General features: G+C 28.5%; 3 protein-coding genes and 1 long non-coding RNA gene across 4 annotated transcripts; 1 reads left to right on the plus strand and 3 right to left on the minus strand.

The window, feature by feature from the left end:
* Positions 1-2,248: 2,248 nt before the first annotated feature.
* LOC142646179 (uncharacterized) lies at positions 2,249-3,006 on the minus strand. The gene is made up of 2 exons (XR_012847156.1): positions 2,664-3,006; positions 2,249-2,584 (listed from the first exon to the last, which is right to left on the minus strand). It is a non-coding gene; the product is annotated as an uncharacterized LOC142646179 (long non-coding RNA).
* A 12,542-nt stretch (positions 3,007-15,548) lies between these two features.
* On the minus strand, positions 15,549-17,624 carry LOC113793457 (3-hydroxyanthranilate 3,4-dioxygenase-like). The gene is made up of 7 exons (XM_027343499.2): positions 17,465-17,624; positions 17,330-17,408; positions 17,076-17,217; positions 16,725-16,910; positions 16,327-16,565; positions 16,153-16,238; positions 15,549-16,077 (listed from the first exon to the last, which is right to left on the minus strand). Exons 1-7 carry the CDS (start codon positions 17,572-17,574, stop codon positions 16,005-16,007), a joined length of 915 nt encoding a protein of 304 aa, XP_027199300.2. The 5' UTR covers positions 17,575-17,624; the 3' UTR covers positions 15,549-16,004.
* Positions 17,625-20,583: 2,959 nt separating this feature from the next.
* On the plus strand, positions 20,584-21,818 carry LOC113793458 (uncharacterized). Its single transcript, XM_027343500.2, has 2 exons — positions 20,584-20,764; positions 21,295-21,818. The coding sequence occupies exons 1-2, from the start codon at positions 20,730-20,732 to the stop codon at positions 21,686-21,688; spliced, it is 429 nt and encodes a 142-aa protein (XP_027199301.1). The 5' UTR covers positions 20,584-20,729; the 3' UTR covers positions 21,689-21,818.
* Positions 21,819-24,917, minus strand: LOC113793456 (annulin-like). Its single transcript, XM_027343497.2, has 12 exons — positions 24,781-24,917; positions 24,509-24,715; positions 24,165-24,449; positions 23,906-24,095; positions 23,635-23,849; positions 23,348-23,569; positions 23,087-23,279; positions 22,803-23,028; positions 22,602-22,743; positions 22,426-22,535; positions 22,163-22,353; positions 21,819-22,098 (listed from the first exon to the last, which is right to left on the minus strand). Exons 1-12 carry the CDS (start codon positions 24,908-24,910, stop codon positions 21,819-21,821), a joined length of 2,391 nt encoding a protein of 796 aa, XP_027199298.2. The 5' UTR covers positions 24,911-24,917.
* Positions 24,918-26,055: the final 1,138 nt, after the last annotated feature.

Raw genomic sequence — 26,055 nt, forward strand, 5'->3', positions numbered from 1 at the left:
GAATTCTGTTATTTTTATTTTCAAAAATCCCATCAGGTATTTCTCAACCAAACAAAAACGCTTTACATAAATCTAAAGTAAACCATACTGAAAATTTGTCCTTGAAAATCTTTTTCTATATTTTCAAATTTCATTATAAATAATTTATCAACAACAACATTTTCAACCAACAAACAAAAATGATGAGTAAATTGAAGAGGAGATGGAAAAAAATATCCAAAATTATTCCCGATACTCGAGAATTCCCTTTGGTTATTCATGTGTGTGTTATTCGTCCGTTAGCCTCAATCGAAATTTTCTCTCTCTCAGGTATATAATAATAACAATAATAAGATGGGTTTTTATTCTTCCATTTTTTTCTGGTTGGTTGGAATATTTTTTCATCATCATCATCATTGCTATACTCGTATTACACACACATCTGTCCTATCGAAACTGTGCACTTTTTTTTCACTTTTTACTTTTTCATTCCAACCAACCAACCAACCAACCAACAAAAAAAATTGACATTTTCTTTTGATGCTTAATTTATTTCCGTAGACCATTTCCCGATGATTTTCTTTTTTCTTTTTTTCGTTGTCATTGTAATCATTATTATTATTATTATTATTATTATTATTATTATAATGATTATTGATATATATACGTTATATTTGTCTATTGCTTTGTCTATTTCCTTATAGAAATAACATCATCATCATTCGATTGAAAGATGTGGCAGTTACTTTCTTTTTTCATTCTCTCTCACCGAAAATATTAATAGATAGGTTTCGATTGGGTGTGTGTATGTGTGTTAACTACGAAATAAATGAAAGTAGCCAAATGCGCATTCATTTTGCTGTGTTTTGTAAAAAAAACGTAAAATAATCAAATGGCCATAGTGACGTAAACATAGTAATTGGTGGATGTTTTCATTTTTTTCGGGAGTTTATCATTGCTTAACCTGATTTTAGTTTGTTTGTTGTTGATTCATTTCAAAATTTTTTTCACCATCATTTTTAACCTTGATAATTTGAATTTTCTCTCATTCAAAATAACTAAATAATCTCTTTATGGGTCGTTTTTTTCATATATAGCAACGGGAAAAAATATTATCGGACAGAAGAAAAATTCACATATGAATTTTTAAACATGTCCATGTTATATCTACAAACAAAAAAATCTTTATATGGATTCCAAAAAAAAACAAACAAATCTCAATATAATACGAATTTGGTACGATTTTTGGTGTGTGTGTGTGCGTGTCGAAAATGGAAATTTAATTTTTATGACTCACACACACACATCACATCTTTACAATGTTTGAGAATGTAACACCATTCTCTTTTTTTTTCGGTTGTTTATAACACACACACACACCCCTTATTTGTTTGAACGTAGTGTTTTTTTTTGTTGAACATTCCATTGTTTTTTTCATTTTATTTGAATAATGAACATACATCACAAACATAGACACACACATGTATATAGAAGGGAAAAAACAAGAATATTCATTGCTTTTTCCACACTTAAATTCAAATGATGATGATGATGATGACGATAATGTTGATGAATGTAACTATAGAATGAAGAATCGAAGCGAACCAAAAGCAAAACAAAAAAACAAAAACAAGCAAAATACATTTAAATTATTTTATCTATCTAGATTCTCTGTGTGTTTTGAATGGAATAATTTTTTTCTCATTTCCTTTCTCACATATATATTCCCACATAATGTATGTATGCAGTAACAGAATATACAAAAAAATTTTTGAAATGAATTTCTATCATGTCGAATGTTTCTTGTTTATTTATTTTTGCTTCTTCAATGAATTTTCATCGGGAAAATCCATTGGAGAAAAAAATGATGAATGAAATGAATGAAAAACAATTGAATTGAACACCGTCGTATCACACAATGTAATCATCAACACTGTTAAAAATGGTATGACTTTATAAGTTCATAAAGTGGAAGTGTGGACTTATAAGTTCACATTAGACCAAGTGAACATATAAACTCACTTTAAGGAATTGTGAGCTTATAACTTCACTTTAAGGAATTGTGAGCTTATAAGCCCACACTTCCACTTTATGAGCTTATAACTTCACTTTAAGGAATTGTGAGCTTATAAACTCATACGAGAACGTTGTGAGTTTATAACTTCATACGAGAAAAAATGTGAGGTTTTTAAAATAAAAATAAAAACCCCTATACGCAAGCGTTTTTTTTTTTTTTTTGATTAAAAAAAATCTTGATGCGCAAGTGAAATTAAATTGAATTATCGAAGTTTTTAATTATTTTAAATTTAAAGATATATTATTAATTATTATAATTATTAAACAAGGCTAATAGAAATTTATCAATAGAAATCGTCTCAGGAACATGAAAAGAGGACCCGACTTGGTTTTCATTGTTCTATCCATCTTTATAGATTATGACCTCGTGATCAAATTGACAAATAAAGTAAATTAGTATCTTTGCATTCGTTCGACACTTGTCGGCATTGAAGTTGGGACAGATAGCAATCGACCATCCCCAACATAAATGTCATTCTTTCTCAATCTTAGCTTGATTCCGTGTTATTGTAGGTAGTGATAAAAAATACTAAAAACAAAACCAATGAGATTAGGAAAAAACATGGAACAAGTTAGACATAAACAACAATCATATTCAATGAGCAAACCTGATAACCAAACATTGTAAACGAACCACACTTAACAAAAATAATGAATAACAACTAATCGAACAGTAGTTTAAATAATCAAAACAGAACCCTAACAGCTAATTTCAATTATGAGGGCGCTCGTCGCCTCCACATGAATTCAAAATTTTTCAAAAAAATTTTCCAAGTCCAAAAATCCAAATTTTTTTGAGTTTGTAATTTTAAAAAATAAAATAAAATCAAAATTGTGATTTTATAACTTCACTTTAAGGAATTGTGAACTTATAAACTCATACGAAAAACGTTGTGAGTTTATAACTTCATACGAAAAAACATTATGAGTTTTTAATTTAAAAAAAATAAAATTAAATCCAAAATTCGAATTTTTAAACTCATACGAAAAACGTTGTGATTTTATAACTTCACTTTAAGGAATTGTGAACTTATAAATTCATACGAGAAACCATGTGAGTTTATAGCTCCATACGAAAAACATTATGAGTTTTTAATTTTTAAAAAATAAAATTAAATCCAAAATTCGAATTTTAAAAGTCATACGAAAAACGTTGTGATTTTATAACTTCACTTTAAGGAATTGTGAACTTATAAATTCATACGAAAAACGTTGTGAGTTTATAACTTCATACGAAAAACATTATGAGTTTTTAATTTTTAAAAAATAAAATTAAATCCAAAATTCGAATTTTTAAACTCATACGAAAAACGTTGTGATTTTATAACTCCATACGAAAAATATTGTGAACTTATAAAATCATACGAAAAACCATGTGAGTTTATAAGTCCATACGAAAAACATTATGAGTTTTTAATTAGAAATAAAATCCAAAATTCGAATTTTTAAACTCATACGAGAAATGTTGTGAGCTTATAACTTCATACGAGAAATAATCTGAGTTTATAACTTCATACGAGAAAAAATGTGAACTTATAAGTCCACACTTCCACTTTATGAACTTATAAAGTCATACCATTTTTAACAGTGAATATTATTAATATTTGGGCATTTACAAATGAATGAATTTTCTTTTTCACTTTTTTTATTATTATTTTGTTTGTTTACAAAACAAACAATACAGAACAAAAAAAAAAAAGGAGAAAGAAGAAAATTGAAAAGTTTTCATATATATCCGAAAAGATAAGACGAAAGAAAAACATTGCCATTGGTTTTTTATTTTGTGGATAAAAAGATGTTCCATTTCATTAGAATTTCTTCATTCTTCAGTTTTTTGTTTTATCGAAATGTTTTCCAACAATTGTGGTATATTATTTGATAAAGATAAATGAATTAATATAGGAAAAAAATAGCAATGACTATTTTAGTAAAATATTTATCTTTTAAGATATTTTCTGTTCAGTTATTTACTATTTAATGATGATGTATATTTCGTTTTTTTACATATTTTTATTCCACAAGAAAAAATTGTTTATTTTTTTGTGTGGATTCCAATAGCATCGATATCTTTATTCAATTCAATATCATTATGTGAATAGGAATAAAACTTTGGTTCATTTTTGCTTCTTTTTTTTCGATTTATGTCAAAGACCAGAGCCATTCATAAGAAATCATTTCATTTCATTTTTCTTGTTCTCATTTTTTTCATGATAATTTTTTTTTTGTTTTTTCCCTTTCTCCATAATAATACACCAACCATTAATGCCATTTGCAGATTATCATTTGTTCCTGGACTCTATGGAATATACATAAAGACAAAACAAAACAAATTTTTTTTCTGTATCGAGATATAAAGATGGATTCCTTAAATCATAAATAGAGTGAGTGAGTGAGTCTATTTTGTTTTACGGATCACTTGATCATCAACAAATAATGATGATGATGACATAACGTTAACACAAGAAAAAAAAACATATCAGTAGCAATAAGAAAATAAAAGCACCCAACAACTACAACAACAAAAAATATTAAGACTCCAAATTAAGGAAATCAAATTGATAATTCTGGTTTTTCTTTACTTTTCTTTTCACTGGGTTCCGTTAACTAGAACAAAACAACAACAACAAAAATCAACTTTAATGAAAAATGAACGATAAAGAAAGAGAGAAAAATGAAATTGTATTTTTATTTTTTCTTTCTCTCTTCTTTTACTGATTTGATTTTAGCTTCACATTTAACTCATTGAATGATGATGAAAATTTTTAGTTCATTTGATTCCAAATGAAATAAAATCCAACCAGAAAAAAAACATTTCATTGTATTTGATTCCATCTATACAATCGTCACATAATAATAATGATGATGATGATGTAAGCAAGCACCAATACAATTTTTTTTGATGATTGCCAATTAAGAATTACACTATAGCTTTTTCTCTTTTCCCTTATATATGTATCGTATGACAATTCTAGGTCGATTTTGATGATTGTTAGATTTGTATTTATGTTTGTTTTTTGTTTTTTGGCAACAACAACAACAACAACAAGGTTCATATCGATCAGTATTGTATTTCATTTTATTCAACATTCATACCAATCATCATCATCATCATCGTAATAATTATTTTTCTTCTTTTCTAGAAATGTTGATTGAATAATTCTTGTTGCTGCTCTTATCAATAATTCTATATGATTTTTGATTGAGAGAATAAAGTTTTTGGCAATGTACTTGTGTACAATATTCAATGACTAATGATGAATGACGATGATGATTCGAATGTCGAATTCATTTCAATTCGGTAATGAATTTTTTTCTCTTTCTCTCGTATTATACTTCGATTTATTTTGAAAATATACTTTCAAGTATTACAGCCTAAGGGTTGTTTTATTTAGTTTTTTTCGGTGGTTTTAGATAATTCTACATTTGGAATTCACTTAATTTTTACTTCAAGTGTGTCTGTGTTGACACAAATGTCGTTTATGATGTGAATGATAGTGATTACCTTAAGGGCCTGAATGTTCAGAATGTTCAGAATTTCAAAATACAAATTATTATTATCATACACAAAAAAAAACATTTTATGACAACATTTGTGATTCACATTTATATTGATGATAATAATGTTTATGTTGTCTCCAAATTCTTTCTTCTTCTTTTTTTGTTGAATTCATTTTTCCCCATTGAATTATCATCATAATTTTACGGATAGTTGTTGTTGTTGTTAGGTACATCCATTCTTTACCTTTTTTCTTATTCTGTCAAAAATTTATGCCTTAATACGAAACTTTTTTTGTTGCTAAAGCATCGTTTTTCTTTTTTCACTCTCCCTTTTCACGTTTTTCTTGAATTCAATTTATATTGAATGAATTATTATGTTCCATTTATATATCGGTATGGTATTATGCGAATACAATTCATTCATTTTGCTTGATTTATAATGGTAATGAAAAAAAACACTGCTACCGTTTTTACATTGGATACAGTGACAACCAACCAACAAAAACAAGAATAAGAATTATTCTTTTACGAATTTTCATTTTAAATATACCGAAAATGAAGATAAAAAACCAAAAACAAAACAAAAAATAACTTTTACGACAAGCCAATAAATGTTGTCCGTTTTTCTCTTTCAAATAAGAAAATAAATGATGACAAAAAAATAAAATCATTGATTACAATTATTTTGGCAAAGATTTAGAACATCAAATAATAGTAACCATAGACTATTATGATTGTTAATTAATACTTGATAACCATTATATTATCATTTAGGTTTTTTTTCCTATAAAATTTTCCTATTCATTATGATCATCAGGATCAAAATCCAATGTTGTTGATGTGAATGTTTTTACATTCAGACATGATCATTAATGATGACACCATCATCATCATTATTTTCGTCGTCGTCGTTGTTTTATTTCACTTTTCAGACAACACACATAATATTCTTTTTTTTATTATTGAAGATAATAATGGCCAAATAATACAAAGGGAAAATTTCATCAGTTTCGTTATCGACAATTCGTTCGTCACCTTTCATTGATTCGACAATAAACTGAATGCAATGAAAGAGAGACAAAAAGAAAAAATGATGAAAAGAAAATCTTATTTCATTGGAAAATGCAAAAATGAATTGCAGCGAAATGAAAAAAAAAATGATGGGAAATAAAACGAATACTTCCATCCTTTTCAAACAGTGAATGAATGAATGAATGAATGGTTTGTATTTGGAATGATAATTTGAGTAGTTCAATAATCTTATATAATTCATACAATGAAAAATCATACACCTGAATGTGTGAAATCTCAACTTTCATTCATTCAATGTTGATGCAAGAATTTTACTTATGTGTTGTCTTCAAAATGTTTTAACTTTTTTTGTTCCTTTGGAAAAAAAAGTTTTTGAATATCTAAGGAATTTTATTCGCCAATAGGAATCAGATGGTATTTTAAAGTTTTTTTTGTGTTGGTCTTAACAATATCGTTTTGTATTAACAAACAGCAAACAACAACAACAACAATAAAAAAAAACCTTAGGGTTTAGTTCAATATGCAATAAGTTCCAAAAAGTGATGCTCACTTTTTTTTCCAAACATAAAATAACAACACTGATGTGATTGAGAACAACATGTTGAGAAATGAAAAAAAAACATTATCGATTTATAGCCATGTTTTTTTTGTTGTTAGTGTCCATTGAGACTACTAATCATAAAAATTGATTCAAGTATTTTTGTCTGTTCCAACACCATTACAAATTAAAGGATTTTTTCTTCAAAGTTTTTATTATTATTATTTGTTTATATCATTCATATGGATGTTAAAAATTTGTTGCCTATGGATGTTAAAAAGAAATAAAGAAATTCATTAGATAAAAAGAAAAAGAAAAAATGAAATTTAATCTCGAAAAAAAACATCAAATTTTTTAAAAGCATCATTTCATTTTGGTGATAGATTTAAGGCCATTGTATTTATTATTATTATTATCATCATCATCATCATTATTATTATTATTATTATTATTTCATGGTAATAATAATAATCATACAAACAAAACAAAAACAAAAATACAAAAGCCAAATCTTGATGATTTTGGATAAAAATTTATAATGATTTTATTGACATAATTGGGTTTGTAACATAGTTTACAAAGAATGAATGATAAAGAACAATGTTTGAGTCATAATACTGAAACAAAACATTGTGATCAAAATATTAATGAAATATATGATGATTGTTGAGCGTGTTGTGACTCGCTTTTATGTGTTTTCTTAATAACCGTTGGAAAAATAAGTTCGATTATGGGCGGTCTCTAAGAAATCGCGCGCTTTGCTGGGGTATGACGGTTGAAGATCCTTATCGCGAAAATCGGTTGAATTTTCTCTGAAATACAGTTCTATATTTTGCAACAATTTCTCCCCCCTTGGGAAGGTAATCGACACGATTCGCTGAAATGATTACTTTCGCATTCGAATTTGATTCAATAATTTGTCCTGACGACCATTTTCCATGTCCGTTCTGACCATCATTGAGTGTTGCATAGTCACTAAGTTTAGAGAATTTGAATCTTGTGAAAAAACGATGAATAAATTCTAGATATTTAAGATTGAAATTGCGCAAATATTTCCAGAAAGAATTCAACGATGATGGTGGTGACAGTGTGACTGTAGATTTGATTGTATCATTGATTACTTTCATCATCATTGATAAAGAATTAATCGATATGAATGCCGTTAATGATGATGATATCGATGTTGATGTTGATGACAAAACATTTAGTTGTTGTTGATTAACCTGCAAAGAATTAGTTGTTGAAATTTTCGATGATGATTTAAATGGTTGTCGCTTGTTCTGAAATTGATACAAACGAGGTGAATTAGACAATTGAACGTTTTCTGAAGATGCAGATTCAATTAATTGTTGTGGACTAATCTGAATCGCTACTGTTGATTGTTGTATGTTGAACGACTGTTGTTGTATATTCAATGATTGCTTTTGACTTGTGTTGTTGAGATCTAAATTGATATCATTATTGTCGATAGGAAATTTTGTTCGATAAATCATTGAATTAAAAGAAAGATCGATATTGTCGGTAAAACGTTGAATAATGTTGAATTGCTGATCATCAATTTTACCATGAACAATATATCCAAGAGATGTTTTACTAATTATAAACGGTTCGATATTAATGTCTACATTGAGAACTCTAAAACGATTTATATCACCGTTGCCAAATAAAATGTCGACCTGAACGTTTTCGTCGTAGAAATTGATGTTGAACATTTTATGGACTTGTCGTTGTACGATTTCTGGTAATGAATTGAAATTAAATTGACAAATTGTATCATCGATAATTAATTTAACTTCTGTGATGTTGCCATCTCGATCTGGTAATTTCATGATTGTGAAATAATGACCAATGAGATTTGGATTGCTACCATACCCGTTAATTCGAATGGGCATAGCTTTGAATTTCGGTAAATTTAACAATTTCACCAACTTGTTTGAGATGAAAGATGATTCGGATTTGCCATCGAAGATAACACGGGTTTTGATGTTATTGATTTTTGTCGTTAACGTTTGAGAATATTGCGATGAACCATCGGTTTTTACTAAAGTTGTGTTAACCGACTGATTTCCAATAATTGTTTCTGTTGATGCGTTTGATAATGATGCTGATTGTGAGGTACCGACCGATGATGATGGTGTACCGACTAATGTTGATGCGATAGCGACAAATGCTGAAGATGAACCGATTGATGCTGATGATGTATTGACTGATGTTGATAATGTATCGACTGATGTTGATGATATATCGACTGATGTTGATTTACCTACAGATGTTGATGATTCACTTGTTGAAGTATTTTGAATTCCTTGAAAATTGAATTTTACATTAACGTTACCACCTGATGTTGGTGATAATAATGATGATGTTGATATTGGTGCGAATGTTCCATCAAAATTTGTATCAACATTTGTTGTACCGGAATTTGTTATTGATGTGGCTGTGACTGTTGTCGAAGGTGAATGTCTATTGAGGAAATTGTTCTTCAATACAGCGATCACTGAAGTTTCCTTGACGTTCGAATTTGAATCATTGTTGTTGTAGTTTGCATTATGATTGTCGCGACTATTTCGACTTCCTTGGCTATTGCTGTTGTTATTAATAAATGAACGATAGGATTTCGATGAGGACAAAATCCCTGTCGCAATCATTGCGGCATTGTTCGTTGTTGTTGTTGAAGAAGAATTTTCAATATCATTAATCGATGAATGTTGTGTACAAGGATTAATATGTTGTTGTTGTTGACGATGACGTAATGATATTGTAGCATCAAGCGATTGACGTTGAATTGATCCGTGATGATTATCATTATTAGATTTGTTTGCTGTCGATGACAATGTTGTATTGTTTGTTTGTCCACCAATACCCATACCAGCGGATATTAATGACGAATGACGAATCTGTTGTGTAGAAACATTCGAATATGATCGAGTTCGACTATTCGTTGATGTTGTTGAATTCGGTTGTAGTTGTTCTAATAATCCATCGTAATAATTGACAGGCAAACGAACGGTAGTAACATTAGATGAATTTGTTGATGATGATCCAGATTTATCATTATGTGGATGAACAGTATGATAAACACGACGATCATTATTATTGTAACAATCCTGATTATTTGAGCTGATAGTAGTAGATGGTGATGATGTACAACGAATTTTGTTATCACTGAGCATTTGATAATGATTATGATTATTATTACTGTCTTTGAATTCAGATTTTGGTGCACTTGATGATGTTACTTTTGTCATCATTTTTCCAACAAAATCTTGTGCTTTGGATTTTGTAGTAGTAATCGTTGTTATTGATTCTTTTGCTCCAGATGATGAAACAGATTTCCAAGAAGATGTAGATGTTGATAAAGATGTACCAATCGTTGTTGTTGGAATTAATGTATTGTTGATGACTAATTCAAAGGCAGCATCTTTGAATTCTGGCCGTTGAATCGCCGAACCATTGAATTTTGGCATGTCTTCAGCTCTCATTTTCGTTGGCTGACCATGATTTTGAACGTTGTTGATAGGTGGCGATTGACTTGTTGCTATTGGTGAAAGTTGTAGTAGTGGTTGAACGTTGTGTACTGAGCATTGTGACGGTTGTATTTGAGAACTGTTCGGAACCGCTAAACCGGGATTGATCGAATTTAATGGTGATAACGAACGATGAGAATTGTTGCTGACATTGAGATTGGACATTGACGATGACAAATTTGATGATTCCAATTTCAACAGCAAATTATGAATGAGATGGATCATTCCAGGGAAAGTAGCAATGAATTTGATCAATTCGTTGAACAATGTTTGACAAAGTTTGAAAGTAGTAGATGACACATTGTGAGACAATATGCTATCGATATTTTTGTAGAGAATTAAGAATTTCGTAATTGCATTGATTTTGTCGTTGTATTCGGTATTGTTATCATGATTATGATCCCAAACCTCTATCACAATGTCATCGTAATCTGATTGTAAAGACAATGCTTTGCCTAAATCGGGTAAAGTGCCTTTTTGCATGTTATTGAACATCTTTAGAATTGCAATGCGAAAAACTTTTCGTTGCTTTAAGAGATCGTCGACAGTGGATTCGTTTTCCATGCTGCACGATGTGAACCAAAAATTGAAACGATAATAATTGACTAGACGTATGTATTATCCAAATGTAAAGCTGTACGAGGTATTTGCACCTTGCGTTCGATGAAAATGACTGAACGAGGAATACGCAACTTACGTTCGACGAAATAACTGAACGAGGTATACGGACCTTGCGTTCGATGAAAATAACTGACCGAGGTACACGGACCTTGCGATCGACGAATGAATTGCTGAACGAAGTATACGCTTCTTGCGTTCGACGAAATTAACTGAACGAGGCTTATGGACCTTGCGTTCGATGAAGATAACTGACCGAGGTACACGGACCTTGCGATCGATGAGAATAACTGAACGAGGCTTACGGACCTTGCGATCGATGAAATAAATGGATAACACAAAATTGGATTTCTAATCAAAATGGATAAAAATTTATAATGATTTTATTGACATAATTGGGTTTGTAACATAGTTTACAAAGAATGAATGATAAAGAACAATGTTTGAGTCATAATACTGAAACAAAACATTGTGATCAAAATATTAATGAAATATATGATGATTGTTGAGCGTGTTGTGACTCGCTTTTATGTGTTTTCTTAATAACCGTTGGAAAAATAAGTTCGATTATGGGCGGTCTCTAAGAAATCGCGCGCTTTGCTGGGGTATGACGGTTGAAGATCCTTATCGCGAAAATCGGTTGAATTTTCTCTGAAATACAGTTCTATATTTTGCAACAGATTTAAAAAGATCCAATATTATTACCATTATTATTATTATTATTGTTGTTGTTGCGGGAAACCCGGCCAGACTTAGCCAATTAAAGAAAGGACACAATTTGGACAAATTTTTTTTCTTTTTGTTTGTTTCTTCTATCCCTCACTTTATCTCTATTCTTGTTCTTCAATTCCAATTTTTGCATTCTAGAATCATCAGAATTATGTTTGTTTTCATTATTCTTTTTTATTTATTTATTTATTTTTAGTTTCGTTTGTACCATCATAATCATCATTATTATTAAATAACTATATAGTTTCTCTCGGGGATTTTTTTTTTTGTTGTTGTTGCTGTCATTGCTCTGCACAATGCTGATTAAGTTATTATAAGTTAGATTTTTTTTTTTGTTTTATTTTGTTTGGATGTTTAAATTTATTCTGCGAAAAAACTTTGGCTCCTCAAAAAAAAAGGATAAAAGTCAAAGTTGAATGTTTTTTTTCTAATGTTTTATGATTTTTTTCCCACTTAGAATCCTTGATTGATCATTCGTTAATATAAAAAATATTGAATTTGGATACTTTTTGAAGTGAGTTAAAAGTTTCTCTCTTTTTTTTTATCGAATTCATAAGAATTTGAGAAAAAACGAAAATTTCATATATTCGATTTGACGACTGTAGTTGAATGTGATAGTTTGCTGTTGTTGTTGTATATTTATGGATGTCAAATTCATAAAAATATATTTGTTGTTGTTGTGATTATTAGTGGATTTGTGAAATGTACAACAACAACAACATTATAATCATCATTCACATATAAAGAATACTATTGTATTATATCGACCAATGATGATTGAATTTGAAGAATACAACCAAATAAAAAAACTTTTCACAAACAAACAAACATTCAATGCAGATTTCAATAGGAATTGAATTGAATCTTAACAACACCAAATAACAACAACAAAAAAATTCTTATCGTCAAATTGCATTAGGTCTTACTATTCTTTTCTTTTTTTTCTTCTAACCATTCGTTATTCAGTGTTGTTTTTTTTCTGCACTTTATTCTATTCTTTTCATAACATCATTTTTCGTCGTCGTCGTCCATGTTTTTTGCTGAATCAAAATTTTTCTTCTTCTTTTTTTTCACTTTCATTATTCATAAGATTCTTATATTATTCTTTTTTTTCCCTGATATAATCATAAGAATAAATGATGACTGATTTGATGTTGTTGTGAAAACATTTCATTTCATTATTGCTAGGTTATTTGTCCATTTTGGGTTATTTGTTTCCAATGAAATGTAACATGACAAAAATTTCATTTATATATAAAAATAACGATTAAAGTTTCTATGCCTAAAGAATCCTATTAATTGATGCGGAATAAAACCTTTATAGAAAAAATGTTTGGTCAATCAAATTGATATTTTCCAATGTACTAGCTATTCTTTAATTGGGAAAAAATAAGAAACAATAAGATAGAATCAAAAACTTTTTTTTTCTTGCCATACGAATCATTGTCAATTCAAATTCTATTCATTATTCTGTTTGAATTTATTCATCAATTGAATCTTCCAAAATGAACGATGTCATTATAAGATGAATATTTTGGAACTGGAAACAAAACAAAAAAAGTTGAATGTCAATCAAAACGATAACAACTCATTGATTACACATTGGTTAAAGTTTTGTTTCTGGTTTTGTTTGTTGTTACATTTGTGGTCTCATTTCGGGTGAAAACAAAAAAAAAAAATAATCCAAAATGAATGTGTGAATCTTTTTTTCTCGCTTGTTTGCCGTATAACATAATTGAATTACAGTCATCATGACTGAAACGATTGATTGATTGATTGATTAATTTGAATTGTCGAAATTCTTCTTCTTTTTTTTGCAACTTTTATTACAAAACTTAATGATAAAACTTTTTTTCTTCTTCATTGATTAACGAAAGAATTTCCTTCATCTGAATTCTATGAATGCCAATTTTTTTTCCGGAATGTATGTTATGTGGGTGAATAATAATATTAATTATTTCTATGTGATTAATCATCGATTTAATTCGATTGATGATCCAAATGTTTCAAATAAAGTTTATTTTATTAATATTGTCCGAACAACATATGCCCAGTTTCTTCCCTTTCTTTAGACAACAACAACAACAACACAACAAAATTCACAAGTTTGCGTGTCAAATTCAATCAAATCAAATTGATAAAATATAAAAAGTATAATAGTATGACCAATGGCATCACGAAAATCCAAGTGAAAAAAAATCTAAACAGAATTTTGTTGCTGTTGTAAATAGAAATATTTTTTTTGTTTTTTATTTTACTATTTCAATGATTCTTATTTGATGATCTTCATGAATAAAATGAACAAAAAAAAATAGGAAAGTTTTCTGAATGAGAAACAACGGTATCAAACATTGATGACGTTAGTGACCAACTCAATCGAATTGAATTACTAAAACAATGATGCTGATTTTTTTTTTTTGTTTTGTTTGAAAAAAAATATTGAACTAAACAAACAACGATTCAGAATATAGCAGAGTCAAACAGAATAAATCTTGCTTTTCAGGTTTCTCTTTTTGGGATTTAAGTTCGTGATTCTCAATATTTGTCGGTTGGTTGGTCGGTTCAATATATGTATCAATATTGTTGATAGTGATATTTTTTTTTCTGGGCTACACGCACGAAATCATTGATCAAATAAATATAAATTTTTTTTTCGATAAGTTCAAATTCACTGACCATTGGACATGAAAATGTTGTGATCACACACACACACACACTGACAAACATAAAATTGCGACATGAAAATTGAATTTTTTTCATTTGCGATTCTCGTGATGATGATACGGTTGTTTGAATGATGAATATAAATTTTTGGTAAATAGCATGTTTACAATCAATTTTTCGTTCAGAATCCATTATTTTTTGGATTGTATGTGTAGTATGTTAGTTGATTATGTTGATTTTCATTTAATTTCATTTCGTTTTATGTTGATGTTATTCATTGAAAAATGTTCTATTCATCATCTGATTATATTTGCAATGTTCATTCGTTTGATTCAAAAAAAATAAAATTCAAATTTCATTATCGTTCATCAAAGTTAAGATCGAATTATTTATCAAAATAAAAATAAAAATAAAAATTAAGATGTCCTTGTAGAGATGATGAAGAGGATTGAACTTTTTTTTAAATTTTCAAAAAATTTCTCTAGAGTGTTTGTGCATCTGAAATGTACATTGAAAAAAACTACGATAGAACTTATTTTGGAATGTTAAATTTCAACATTAGGATTCAAATGATGAACATCTCCCCCGTTGATGACGATGATGAATGTATCAAACCAAATAGAAATTTTTTGTGTTCATCAATCACCCAAATTAAAGGAATTTTTTTCATCTCTAAATGAAAATTTTCATAAAGAATGAACGAAAATAAAATATTGTATAGGAATGTTGTTGTTTGATGATCAAATAATTGAATTGAAAGTCATTTTTCAATGGACATTTAGTAATAGAAAATATAATGATTTTTTTGTTTTGTTTTGTTTTTCTGGAACAACATTCATTGGTATTGTCATTGTGAAGGTATTCTTTTTTTTCTGGTCAATTCCAGCTGTTATTAAAGCTTCTGTTTATTTTATCCTTATAATCAAGATTTATGTTCATTTTTTTGTTTTGTTTTCAAAGATAAATTAGACAGTAGGGTGTTATTCTACTACTATTATTATATTAAATTTTCAGTTTTGCTAAATTCCATTTGTTTTTTTATTTTATATGAATCATTATTTTATTGATGTTGTTTTTTAGATTTAAATTCGATTCGAAATGATCCCGGTCAATTTTTTTGTTTTGTTTTGGTCATTCCCTTGATTATTAAGCTTTGTTTGTTCGATGCATTCAGGTATCTGTGTGTTGGAATCATCATAAAATGTTCAAATGTTTAATATTAGTTTTGTAAATGTGATTCGTTTTCGAGTTGTCTTTGTCTTTGTTGTTGTTGTTAGTATTCGGTTAACTTTTTCCTGATTCTATCAGCAAATAAATTTGATCATTATTCGATTGAACCAAGTTTATTCTGATGATGATGATGATGGCATTGATAATACCAATGTATAGCAACCAGATTTTGTGTTCAATTCGACACTATAGTTTTTTTTTCATTTATTTTGAAAATTATAAAAACTATTATAATAATATTGCTATTACATAACTACATACCGTGTAAATGGTGGAATTCTTAAACTATTTCCCGTTTTTAAATGAATTTGTGGCTGTTGATCCAAACGTATAGTGGCCGAACCCAACTTATTATTATTATCGGAAAACAAAGAGAAATAAAAAGAATCAAACTTAAAACTTAAAAATGTTTGTAGATAATTGTGGTTATATTACCATTTGCCAAATAAAAATTTCGAATCGATCCAATTTCTTATCCGATCGAATACAATGTTTAAAATTACCACCATAAATGTATACTTTTGTAGTAAAACCATGTGATTCATTGAACAATGTTCGATGACCAATCTGATCAATTTCTTCATCATAACATTGCAACCATTTTGATAAACTAATTGGATCAACATTTTCGGTTCTGTTATCATCCATATACGGCGCTTCAATTAATTGAGAATCTATAGGTTATTAAAGACGTACAACAAAACAATAGTAACAACAACAACAAAAAAAAGTTAGTTCGGTATCGAAAAAGAAAAAAAAAATCGAAATAATAACAATGATAAGACCAAGAAAAATTCGGTTTGGGATCCAATTTATTTAGAAAAAGAATTTACTTTCCGATGGTTTTCCCGTTTTATATTCGTTAGAATCATGAAATGTCTTAATGATCGGCACTAATTGTGTGCCCAAATCATTGCAATGAAACCAACGTTCATAAAGAATGGTTTTACAATAATCATCAACATAATAACGTAGTCCATCTAGTTCATTTTTTTCTCGTTTTCGTTCGATAACCATTCCTTTTTTTTGGATATTTAGAATGAATGGACAAAAAAAAACGAAAAAGAAAAAATTGCTAAATCATTTAGTAATATAAAACTATTGTACTCGATTGTCATGATCGAGGAACAGAACTAGAAAAAAAACTATTGATTTCAGTTCTTATCTTTTTATTTGCACCATACCGATTGTATTGGCTTTTCGTTGTGGTGAATGTGGTATTCGGGCCGGCAATAGAAATGCTTCTCCTTGTCGAATATGAATCGATTTTTGTCGACCACATTCAATCACTTTTAAACACATATCACCTTTTAATTGATAAAAAAACTACAACCATTAAACATATAAACATTCAATTATTGAATATTGATCAATTTTAAAAGATAAAAAAAAACAAATAAATAAATAAATACCAGAAGATAAACACACACACACTTACTTCTTCACCAAGTTCAATATGATAGTCATTTCTTTCATTTGGTCCACCGACAAAAAATATTTTCAATTGATCATTATGCCTGAAATTAAAATGATAGTTAGAAAAAATTCTTTAAATTTTGAATGAAAAACTTACATCATTTTATTACAAATTGGTGGTTGAAAATTTGATTCATTTTCTTTTAACCATGATTGAACATCGATCAATTTAGCCTCAGGAATAATTGATTGATATTGATCCATCATTTTTAGTTGTTGTTGTTGTTTGTTCAATAAACAAATTGAAAATGAATTTTGTTTGTTTGTTTGTCAGTCTGTTTGTTTGTGAAATTTTTCTTATTTCTTACGATAGCAAATAGCTTTCATAATCAAACATTTTCTAAATTATGCATTTTTTTCAATATTATCAAATGAACTTATTTTCATCGTTTTAAGACATTGATTCAAAGTCCAACTGTCTTTTTTTTTGATCATTATTTCGGTTTCCACTGAGAACGATCGATCGAATGATCAAGTTGATTTGATTCGATTCGCTGCGATATGTTAAAGGCTGGCCATGATCACTTTTTTTTATTTTATTCAATTTATTCAGACTAAATCTAAATCGTTAATTATGGCCATATTTCTTAACCTGAAATCATTGATTATAAATACGTGATATCTCTATAGAGATTAACTTCCAATTTTTTTTTCTTTTTTTTTGCAAATGCAATTGATAATGACATTTTATTTATCCAATCCAATAACTAAACAATGTGTAATGCCCAAGGCCTTCTACTTATTTCGTCACTAAAATCCTTTTTTTTGTGTGTGTGTGTTTGGTTAAAATCAATAAAAGTTTTTGGCGTTTGGAATCGATTTCAGTTCGATAATCTGCTTATACATTTCAATTTCGGTTGTTTTTTGTTGTTGTTGCGCTCCACAGCTTTCAAGTAAATTGGTCATCATTTTAATTAGGTTTGGTTTCGAATTACATTAAAAAGATGAGGAAATAAGAAGTAGAAGAAAATTTCATTCATGAACATCATTATCCGACAAACAAAAAAATCATTTCAATCATGATTATTTACATAATTGTGATATCATTATACAGAGATTTTTTTCCTTGGATTAGTTTCTCATTTTTTTTTAATTCTCAGTAATTATATTCGGTAAATAAATCCTAAATATTTATAATTATTGTTCATAATATACTAATTATAAACATCAATTGATCGTAATGATCATATTATGAATTTTTTGGGTATCCCATTTTGATTGTTAATTATTAGCTTAAAAAATAAGGGTAGCAAAATCTGGTTAAAATTTCGGGCTTAGAATATTCCAAAATGAATCCTTTCGAAGTCATTATTTAAATACTGTATACAAATGAAAAAAAAGATTGATAGGTTTTTTTTCTTCCATATAGAATATATTCTTCAAAACAAATAATTTGTTTGTCGCCATACCATCGTCATTCACATTCTCATTATTATTACCATTATTGTGCAAGATAGAATAGAACCATTGAAAAAATATCCATCATTTTGATCATATTTCATTGTCTGTTGTATATTGTAATCACTAACGTTGTGCATTCATTGCTGTAAGCATCAAATGTGTAATCGAATATTCTAACAACAACAACAACAAAAAAAAGTTTGAATCTTTCCATTAAAAGGAGCCTTAAAATGAAGAAAGCGAACGAAATCTATCTTTTATTATCATTTATATTCTTTTATTTTGCCAAATCGAATGGCAATATATATTTTTTTCTTAAAGCTATATTAAAAACCTACTATACTGTCATATACAGTTTATAATCGGATTTTCTATTACAAACAAATAACGGTTGTTCAGTAAATTCATTCATTTTTTGCCAATTTTATTGTTGGCAACAACATTCATCCATCCATTCATTCATTCATTCATTCATTCGTTGTTTTCTTAAAAAAGAAAAGAAAAAGAAAATCTATTTTGCCAAACAAACAAACAAATTCAATGATTGTAATGAGAAAAAAAAACTGCCTGTTAGATTTTTTTTTATATTTATTTGGAGAATGATGATGAAATCATCATTTCAAGAGGAAACAAAATCTATTTTCTTATTCATTATCATTTTTTTTCACTACTTTCTATATCAGATAAATTTAAATATTCACACAAATGAATACAATTCAAATAAAAATTAAGCTTAGATATTTGATTGCTTTTTTTCTGGTTTGTAAATACTTATTATTATTGTAAAACAATTGTTGTGATGATGATGATCATCATGATGAATGAACAAAATAAAGAATTTAAAAGGAAAAAGAAAAAGAAAATCTATCTGTCAAAAGTTATTCGTCTTATACACACACCCATTCATTTGTTTGTCTTTTTTTTTTTTTTTTGCTTCTTGAAAATTGATTTTGAAGAGAATGATGATAGTAACGAAAAAAGTTAAGAAACAGAATTGTTATTATTGTTTTTGTTGATGACTATTAAGATGATGATGATGATGATGATGATAACGGTGAATACAGAAGTTCAGTTAAATATTTATTCGATTTTTGAATTTAGGGATTCTCTCTCATTTGGTGTTTATATTTGTGTTTTATGTTTGGCTGCTGACAGCTATATTTTCATCCGAGAAAAAAAACAGAGAATATATGCAAATTTTATGAGTAAGATTCTGTAGACAAAAAAAAATAAGAGATTCATATCACATGGTTGGTGAATGTTCATCATTTCAGCAAACACCTAAACCGTTATCAATCAACGTAATGCTAGATCATCGTCATCAAATCTACGTTTTGTGTCAAGATTCCATTTAATTCTTTTTTTTCATTATCATCTTTTATCATTCAGGCATTTTTCCATTTTGTTTTTTGCACTTAACACAAAAAGAACAGAAAAACTGAGAAAAATTGTATTCAGTGTGGAATAAATCGATCATCATCATCATTAATGATATGATTGCACTTTTATCGCTGATTAAATTCTTATCAGATTGTTCATGTTGATCATCGATCCACAAAAATGTGGTCAACATTAACAAGATGTCTGTATAGTTTCGGTTATCTAATCATATTGTTTGTGATTGTCTTACCCATAAGTTCATTGATGACAATCATTTATGTACTTATACAACCATTTCAATCGTGTAATCTATTTCCATCATTGATGAATTTTTTATTCTATGATTTTGTTCAATTACCAAAAATCTGTATGGGTAAAATATTTAACAAAAAAGTTTCATTAGATCATATCGATTCACCCGTATTCAACAGTGAACAAAACGACAACGGCAACAACGATAATCAAATTGCATCATTATCATCATCAACGAATGTCGATGATCGTTCAATATCAGCGTAATTTCTAAATGAAAAAAAACCTTCAAGTGAACAACAACACCACACCATAGAACATTTATCGAAATGCTCAAACTTGTACCAGCCATCGTTGATACAAGGTGCAATTTTTTTTGATTTATTTAATGAAAATAACTTCAAAACAATAATTTAAAACTCGATAAAGATTGTCATGAAAACACATTATCATCATTCATTCATTGCAGAGTTTAATTTATTACAATGAAAAGTTAATGATGTATCAAATAAATTTTCATCATTTACCATCACCAGTCATTCTCATATTTTCCTTCTTTAAATTTACGTCTCACTTATTGCAAGAATCAGAAATAAAAGCAAATAGAAAAAAAAGAGATCATGGAAGAACAATTTGTCAAATAAAGCATTCTTTTTTGGTTAGCAAAAAATTTTTTCATTTTCCAATGCTATATTGGTCGGCGCCTCTTTCGCATTAATAGAAAGAATATTCGTTGAGATAAGCATAAAATACTTGGCAACAATTGCTAAGATAATTTTTCATCCATTGTGTAAAGAATGTTTGAAATTATTGTGATTACTAAAAAAATAATAATAACAACAAAGACAATCATGTCTAATTTAAATTTTTTATTTAATTTTTTTTTCATTATAGAGATTTCTCCAACATATCATCATCAATAAATTTGAATGAAACAAATCGACGTAATACACCATTCGTATGTCATATACCAACACCGTATAGTTGTAGTATTGCCGCTGCTTCCAGTAGTCATCAACGTAATAATATTGGATTACAAAATTCCGATTCACCATTAACACAATGTGTTTGGACATTTTTCTGGCTTGCAGTACTCATATTTATCGGATATCCATTAGGATTTTTTGCCGGTCAATTATATCTGTTAATATCACCATTGACAAGCATTGATTTTTGTAATCGTATACATTTAGGCAAATTATCATCATCATTATTATGGACCATGCATTTGCCATTGATTTGTTCACAAAATATGATCGCTGCTAAAGCATTGATTGATAGCATTTAACATATATTGTAAATTATAAATATTATAATCCGGAAATCGTCATATCAAGCAATCAATCATTTTGTATATTTTATAATAGCAATTTTCTTTTGTTTATTAATTATTAACAAAATATAATCACGGAATTGAATCAATGGTAAATAGAATTACGATTCCAATTTGAATCATTATGATTATCATTGGATATAATGTTGTTATTATTATTATCATATGCAGATGAATGAAAACGTGTTTCTAATTCATTATTATTATTATTATTATCATCATAATCGTCAAATACGCGTACATTGACATATCCATCAACATCTTTCAATTCACGTGATTTGAATTTTGCTGTTATACGTTTATCGCCGGATGTTTTCGGTGTAACAACTATAAATGATGCGGCTTGTTCTTTTGGAAGAACATCTCTGAGTTATTTGAAAAAAAATATTTTATTAAAAATTATTGAACAGACAAATTGAAAAAACTCACTTTTTCAATTTAACCTGATTTCTTGTGGAAAAATCAGGTCCTTCAACAGTGAACACACCATGAGTCAATGGCTTGGGTAATGGATTTTGGAACGATAATTGACATACTGATGGCCTATTGACAATAGCATCACCTTCGATTTCAATTTGAATGTCGGGCAAACGTAGACGAAAATCTTCCATTATGTAAAACTAAATTAATTGAATAAAATAAGAAGAAAAGTCAAATCTCAAACATTAATTTCGAAACAAAAATAAACAAACATGGAAATCCGTTTCCAAAACGTTGGCCATTATCGAAATGCTAAATATTGATTGTGATGTTAAATGTCGTTCATAATCGAAATATGTAACATTAGTTGTTACGATGTGAGCTATTTGTAAAATAATAAAAAAATTTTATCAGCCGTAAATCTAATATAAATTTGAATATTGTATACATTTTCTTGGACCAAGTGTTTTGACGACTGTATCATGTCGAACGACGGCCGTTGAAACACCATTGTATGTTGTTGAACGAACAGCAATTGTCGCCTCAATGGTATAAACTTTGTAGCTTTTGTTTGTCATTAACAATTGTACCTGAAAAAGTGGGCAAATTCAAATCAGACCGCTTTCATCATAAAATAAAACAAACAAACCTTGAATGAATCACCAATCATTCTATTTTCGAGTGGAACCAATTCAAATCGAACATCTTCAAATTTTTCATTTAGATAATAACGACTGAAATTACTTTTAGTCATTTTTAGTGCTTTTATCATGCTTTCACGTTCAGCTTTTGAACTTTCTTTATGCTTATAATTCTCTGTAATATCTATTGTTTGATTTTTATGCAATGATTTTGTGACAATTTTAACACCAATACTTTGAAATAAAAATAAATTCATTAATTTCGATTCAGATAATCAAAACTCATCTTTACCTTTCAGTGAGCTGTGTTATTAATTTCAATGGTTTTTTATCATCTCTGTAAAGCCAATAAACTTCATCAGCATTTACTTCGGCATAGACAAAGAATCCATCATAAGCTTTATTCACTTCTCCATATTTGATTGCTTCGACACTAGTTGGTCCAACACGATATAAATTATCCGATGGTTCTTGTGGTGTTGCATCTGAAGTCGAGAAAAGTAAAAAAGATTATGAAAATTGAAATTGAAAAAGATTTTCATTTTGTGTATACCGATTAGATTCCAACCATCATATGCGCCCGAAGCAGAGAGATCTGGTCTGGTCATCCAAACTTCATCCCATGAATGAAAATTCCAGATAGAATCTTTATTCAATTTTTCAATTGGATCACCATTTTCATCAAAAAAACGATCAACAGTAAGGCTAGTATTAGTATCATGTGCTGACATATAATTTGTAACTACACGACATGGTATTCCAATACAACGGCAAACTATTAATTAATTACAATTTAAATGTTAAAAAATAGAAAAATTTATACGAATAAAGATAACTTACTTGTACATGTAACACCGGAAAACACCCAACATTGACCATATTTGACCGATTTTTTTGTGCGATAATATTTTTGAAGTATAGCATCACTACCATGCCAATCGGTTGGTGGTGTTCCACCAGCAAATTTTTCATCCCAATTACCAACGACGATACCTTTATCATCAACACTATTAACAATGGCACCAATATGGCGACATACTTTAATAGGATCATTGCTGATTTGCATGATATAAGAATTAGTATGAAATTTTAATAAAAAATAGTAATTTACCGATCAGCCGGTTTTAATTTGCCAATATTACCCAAAGCATAAAGGCAAGCTTCAAGGATATTTTCTTCAAACTGAGCAAAGTTCCAATGTGTTGGTTTCATTTGATCGTGTGTACCTCTCCAAATGATTCCCTGATCATTAAGTATATATTCTTCTCTCCAGAATTTATCCTTCATATAAACACTATCATCTTAGAATTGAAATAAATCAGATATAGATTTATACAAAGCTATAAAACAATTTTTTAAAAAAAACATACTTCGACTCCAGGGATTGAATAAAATATAAAATGATTCGGAAATTGGATTAGAAAAATATGAATCATCAATACGATTAGGAGATCTAGTATCGATAACCATTCGATATTCACCAATAATAGCATCAGCCGAACAATTTATTTCGACAACCATTATTCGATTTTCGACCGAAACGATACGAGCGCTCCATCTACTTTCAGAAACTATCGAAAGTCTACGCGCATTTCGTTCGTCAAGAATCGGAACTATAATTTCTGTTTTATTGCTATAAGTTGGATTAATTTCATCTGGTTGAATTAAGAAATGTAAAAATATTCTAAATTTTTCATAAATGAATTAGACTTACCTTTAACTAGGAAAACGAAACTGACAACATCTTCACTATAACGAAATCGACGTTCAAATGTGATTCGTAATTCAAATGGTTGACCACGACGAACAATTAATTTCGGACTGATTGAACGATTGCTGAGAAAATATTTATCCGTTTTATGAAGACGAGAATTTTTATCAACAAGAAAATTGACACTATGAACGACTAGATCACCAACATCTTTCAAACAATAAAACAAAAAAAGATTATTTATAATACACAAATCAAGTAATAAGATGAATTACTTGGCGTTTCAGCAGCATAACGACCCGTACTGGCCCAATCATCTGGCGATGGTTTAAATGGACGAAATCGATGATGACCATCACCGCGAATATCCGATGGCGGACAAAATGTAAGCGGACAATTTCCCATTCGATTATTTTTTTCATTAAGTTTTATTAAACAAAATTTTAATTAAAATGTCGGTCAAATCAAGATGATCATCATTAAATTGAATACTATTCGTTTTGCCACCGTGAATTCTTTTTCACAAAAAAAAAGTCCGACCATTCATTACAGTCAATCGGTCAAGTAAATCATACATTTGTTAAACACAAACACGTAAATTCATTGAAAAAAGATCATCAAGCTAAGCACCTGCTGCTGTTGAATGCTTAGTCTATTAACGAATCGTTTGAACTATACAGGCCAATGTTGCATTGCTAAGTTTATTCTTTTGCTCCTGAAACGATTGTCTATAATGACTTTTTTTCTTTCTCTCTCTCTCTTTTTTTTATTTAAAATGTACGATGCACGTTCAGATGAATGAATACAACATCCAAAATCAAGGCAAATTATACGATCATTGTCGTTCATTATTATTTTTGCGGTAAAAAATGATCTGGAAAATAGTGTAGGATGTTGTAAACCATCATCATCACATGATAATGAGTAAAAATGAGTAAACAAACTATAAAGATGGTTTCTGTTGTTTTTTTTTGTCTTTTCCATATCATCGAGAAATTTTTTTGGCGACCACAAATGGTCATCGAAAATGAAAAAAAATGGTAAGGATCCAGCTTTTTTTGGTATTCAAATGTTCAAGAAAAAAAACATTGTTTTTTTACTTGTTTGCTCGTTAACTGATTGTAACATGAATGACAAATAGAAAAATTTTATTTTATTCATTTGAATTTGATCCATGTAACATTGAGTAATTCATATGAAATGAACAAAACAAAACAAATATTCAGAAATGGTAGTGAAATAAATATGAATGTCATCATTCCAACAACACCAATGACTAATTTATTATGTTAACAAACAATGATGATGATGATGGAAAAAATTTCCAAAACAGGATCGATCATAAAAATTATAGGAAAATCTCAAAATATAGCAAAAGATTCGAATACAATAGTATTTTGGAATTGTGGGACGTGGATATTATAAATGGTAATACTACTATATTTAATGTTGATAAAAAATCATTCTAGTTAAAGTAATTAATCGATTAAAAATTGAATCATTTTGACATTGAATTAATCAAAATTGGTCATTTAATAATAATAATAATA

Source organism: Dermatophagoides pteronyssinus, unplaced genomic scaffold (genome assembly GCF_027571235.1).
Source record: "Dermatophagoides pteronyssinus isolate colony J.1.1.1.1 unplaced genomic scaffold, Derpt_VIB-CSIC_2022.12 sq0001, whole genome shotgun sequence".
NCBI classification, from domain to species: Eukaryota; Metazoa; Arthropoda; class Arachnida; order Sarcoptiformes; family Pyroglyphidae; genus Dermatophagoides; species Dermatophagoides pteronyssinus.

Excerpts from the sequence above, each read along its gene's own strand:
- LOC113793457 (XM_027343499.2), bottom strand. The coding sequence starts at position 17,574 with ATGATGGATCAATATCAATCAATTATTCCTGAGGCTAAATTGATCGAT. Across the intron at positions 16,911-17,075 it reads ACGAAAAGCCAATACAATCG|GAATGGTTATCGAACGAAAA; the intron begins GTATGGTGCAAA and ends TCCAAAAAAAAG. Across the intron at positions 16,078-16,152 it reads AGAATTCCACCATTTACACG|TGTCGAATTGAACACAAAAT; the intron begins GTATGTAGTTAT and ends AAAAAACTATAG.
- LOC113793458 (XM_027343500.2), top strand. The coding sequence starts at position 20,730 with ATGCTCAAACTTGTACCAGCCATCGTTGATACAAG. Across the intron at positions 20,765-21,294 it reads CCAGCCATCGTTGATACAAG|AGATTTCTCCAACATATCAT; the intron begins GTGCAATTTTTT and ends TTTTCATTATAG.
- LOC113793456 (XM_027343497.2), bottom strand. The coding sequence starts at position 24,910 with ATGGGAAATTGTCCGCTTACATTTTGTCCGCCATCGGATATTCGCGGT. Across the intron at positions 24,096-24,164 it reads ATTCAATCCCTGGAGTCGAA|ATGATAGTGTTTATATGAAG; the intron begins GTATGTTTTTTT and ends TTCAATTCTAAG. Across the intron at positions 22,744-22,802 it reads TGATTGGTGATTCATTCAAG|GTACAATTGTTAATGACAAA; the intron begins GTTTGTTTGTTT and ends CCACTTTTTCAG.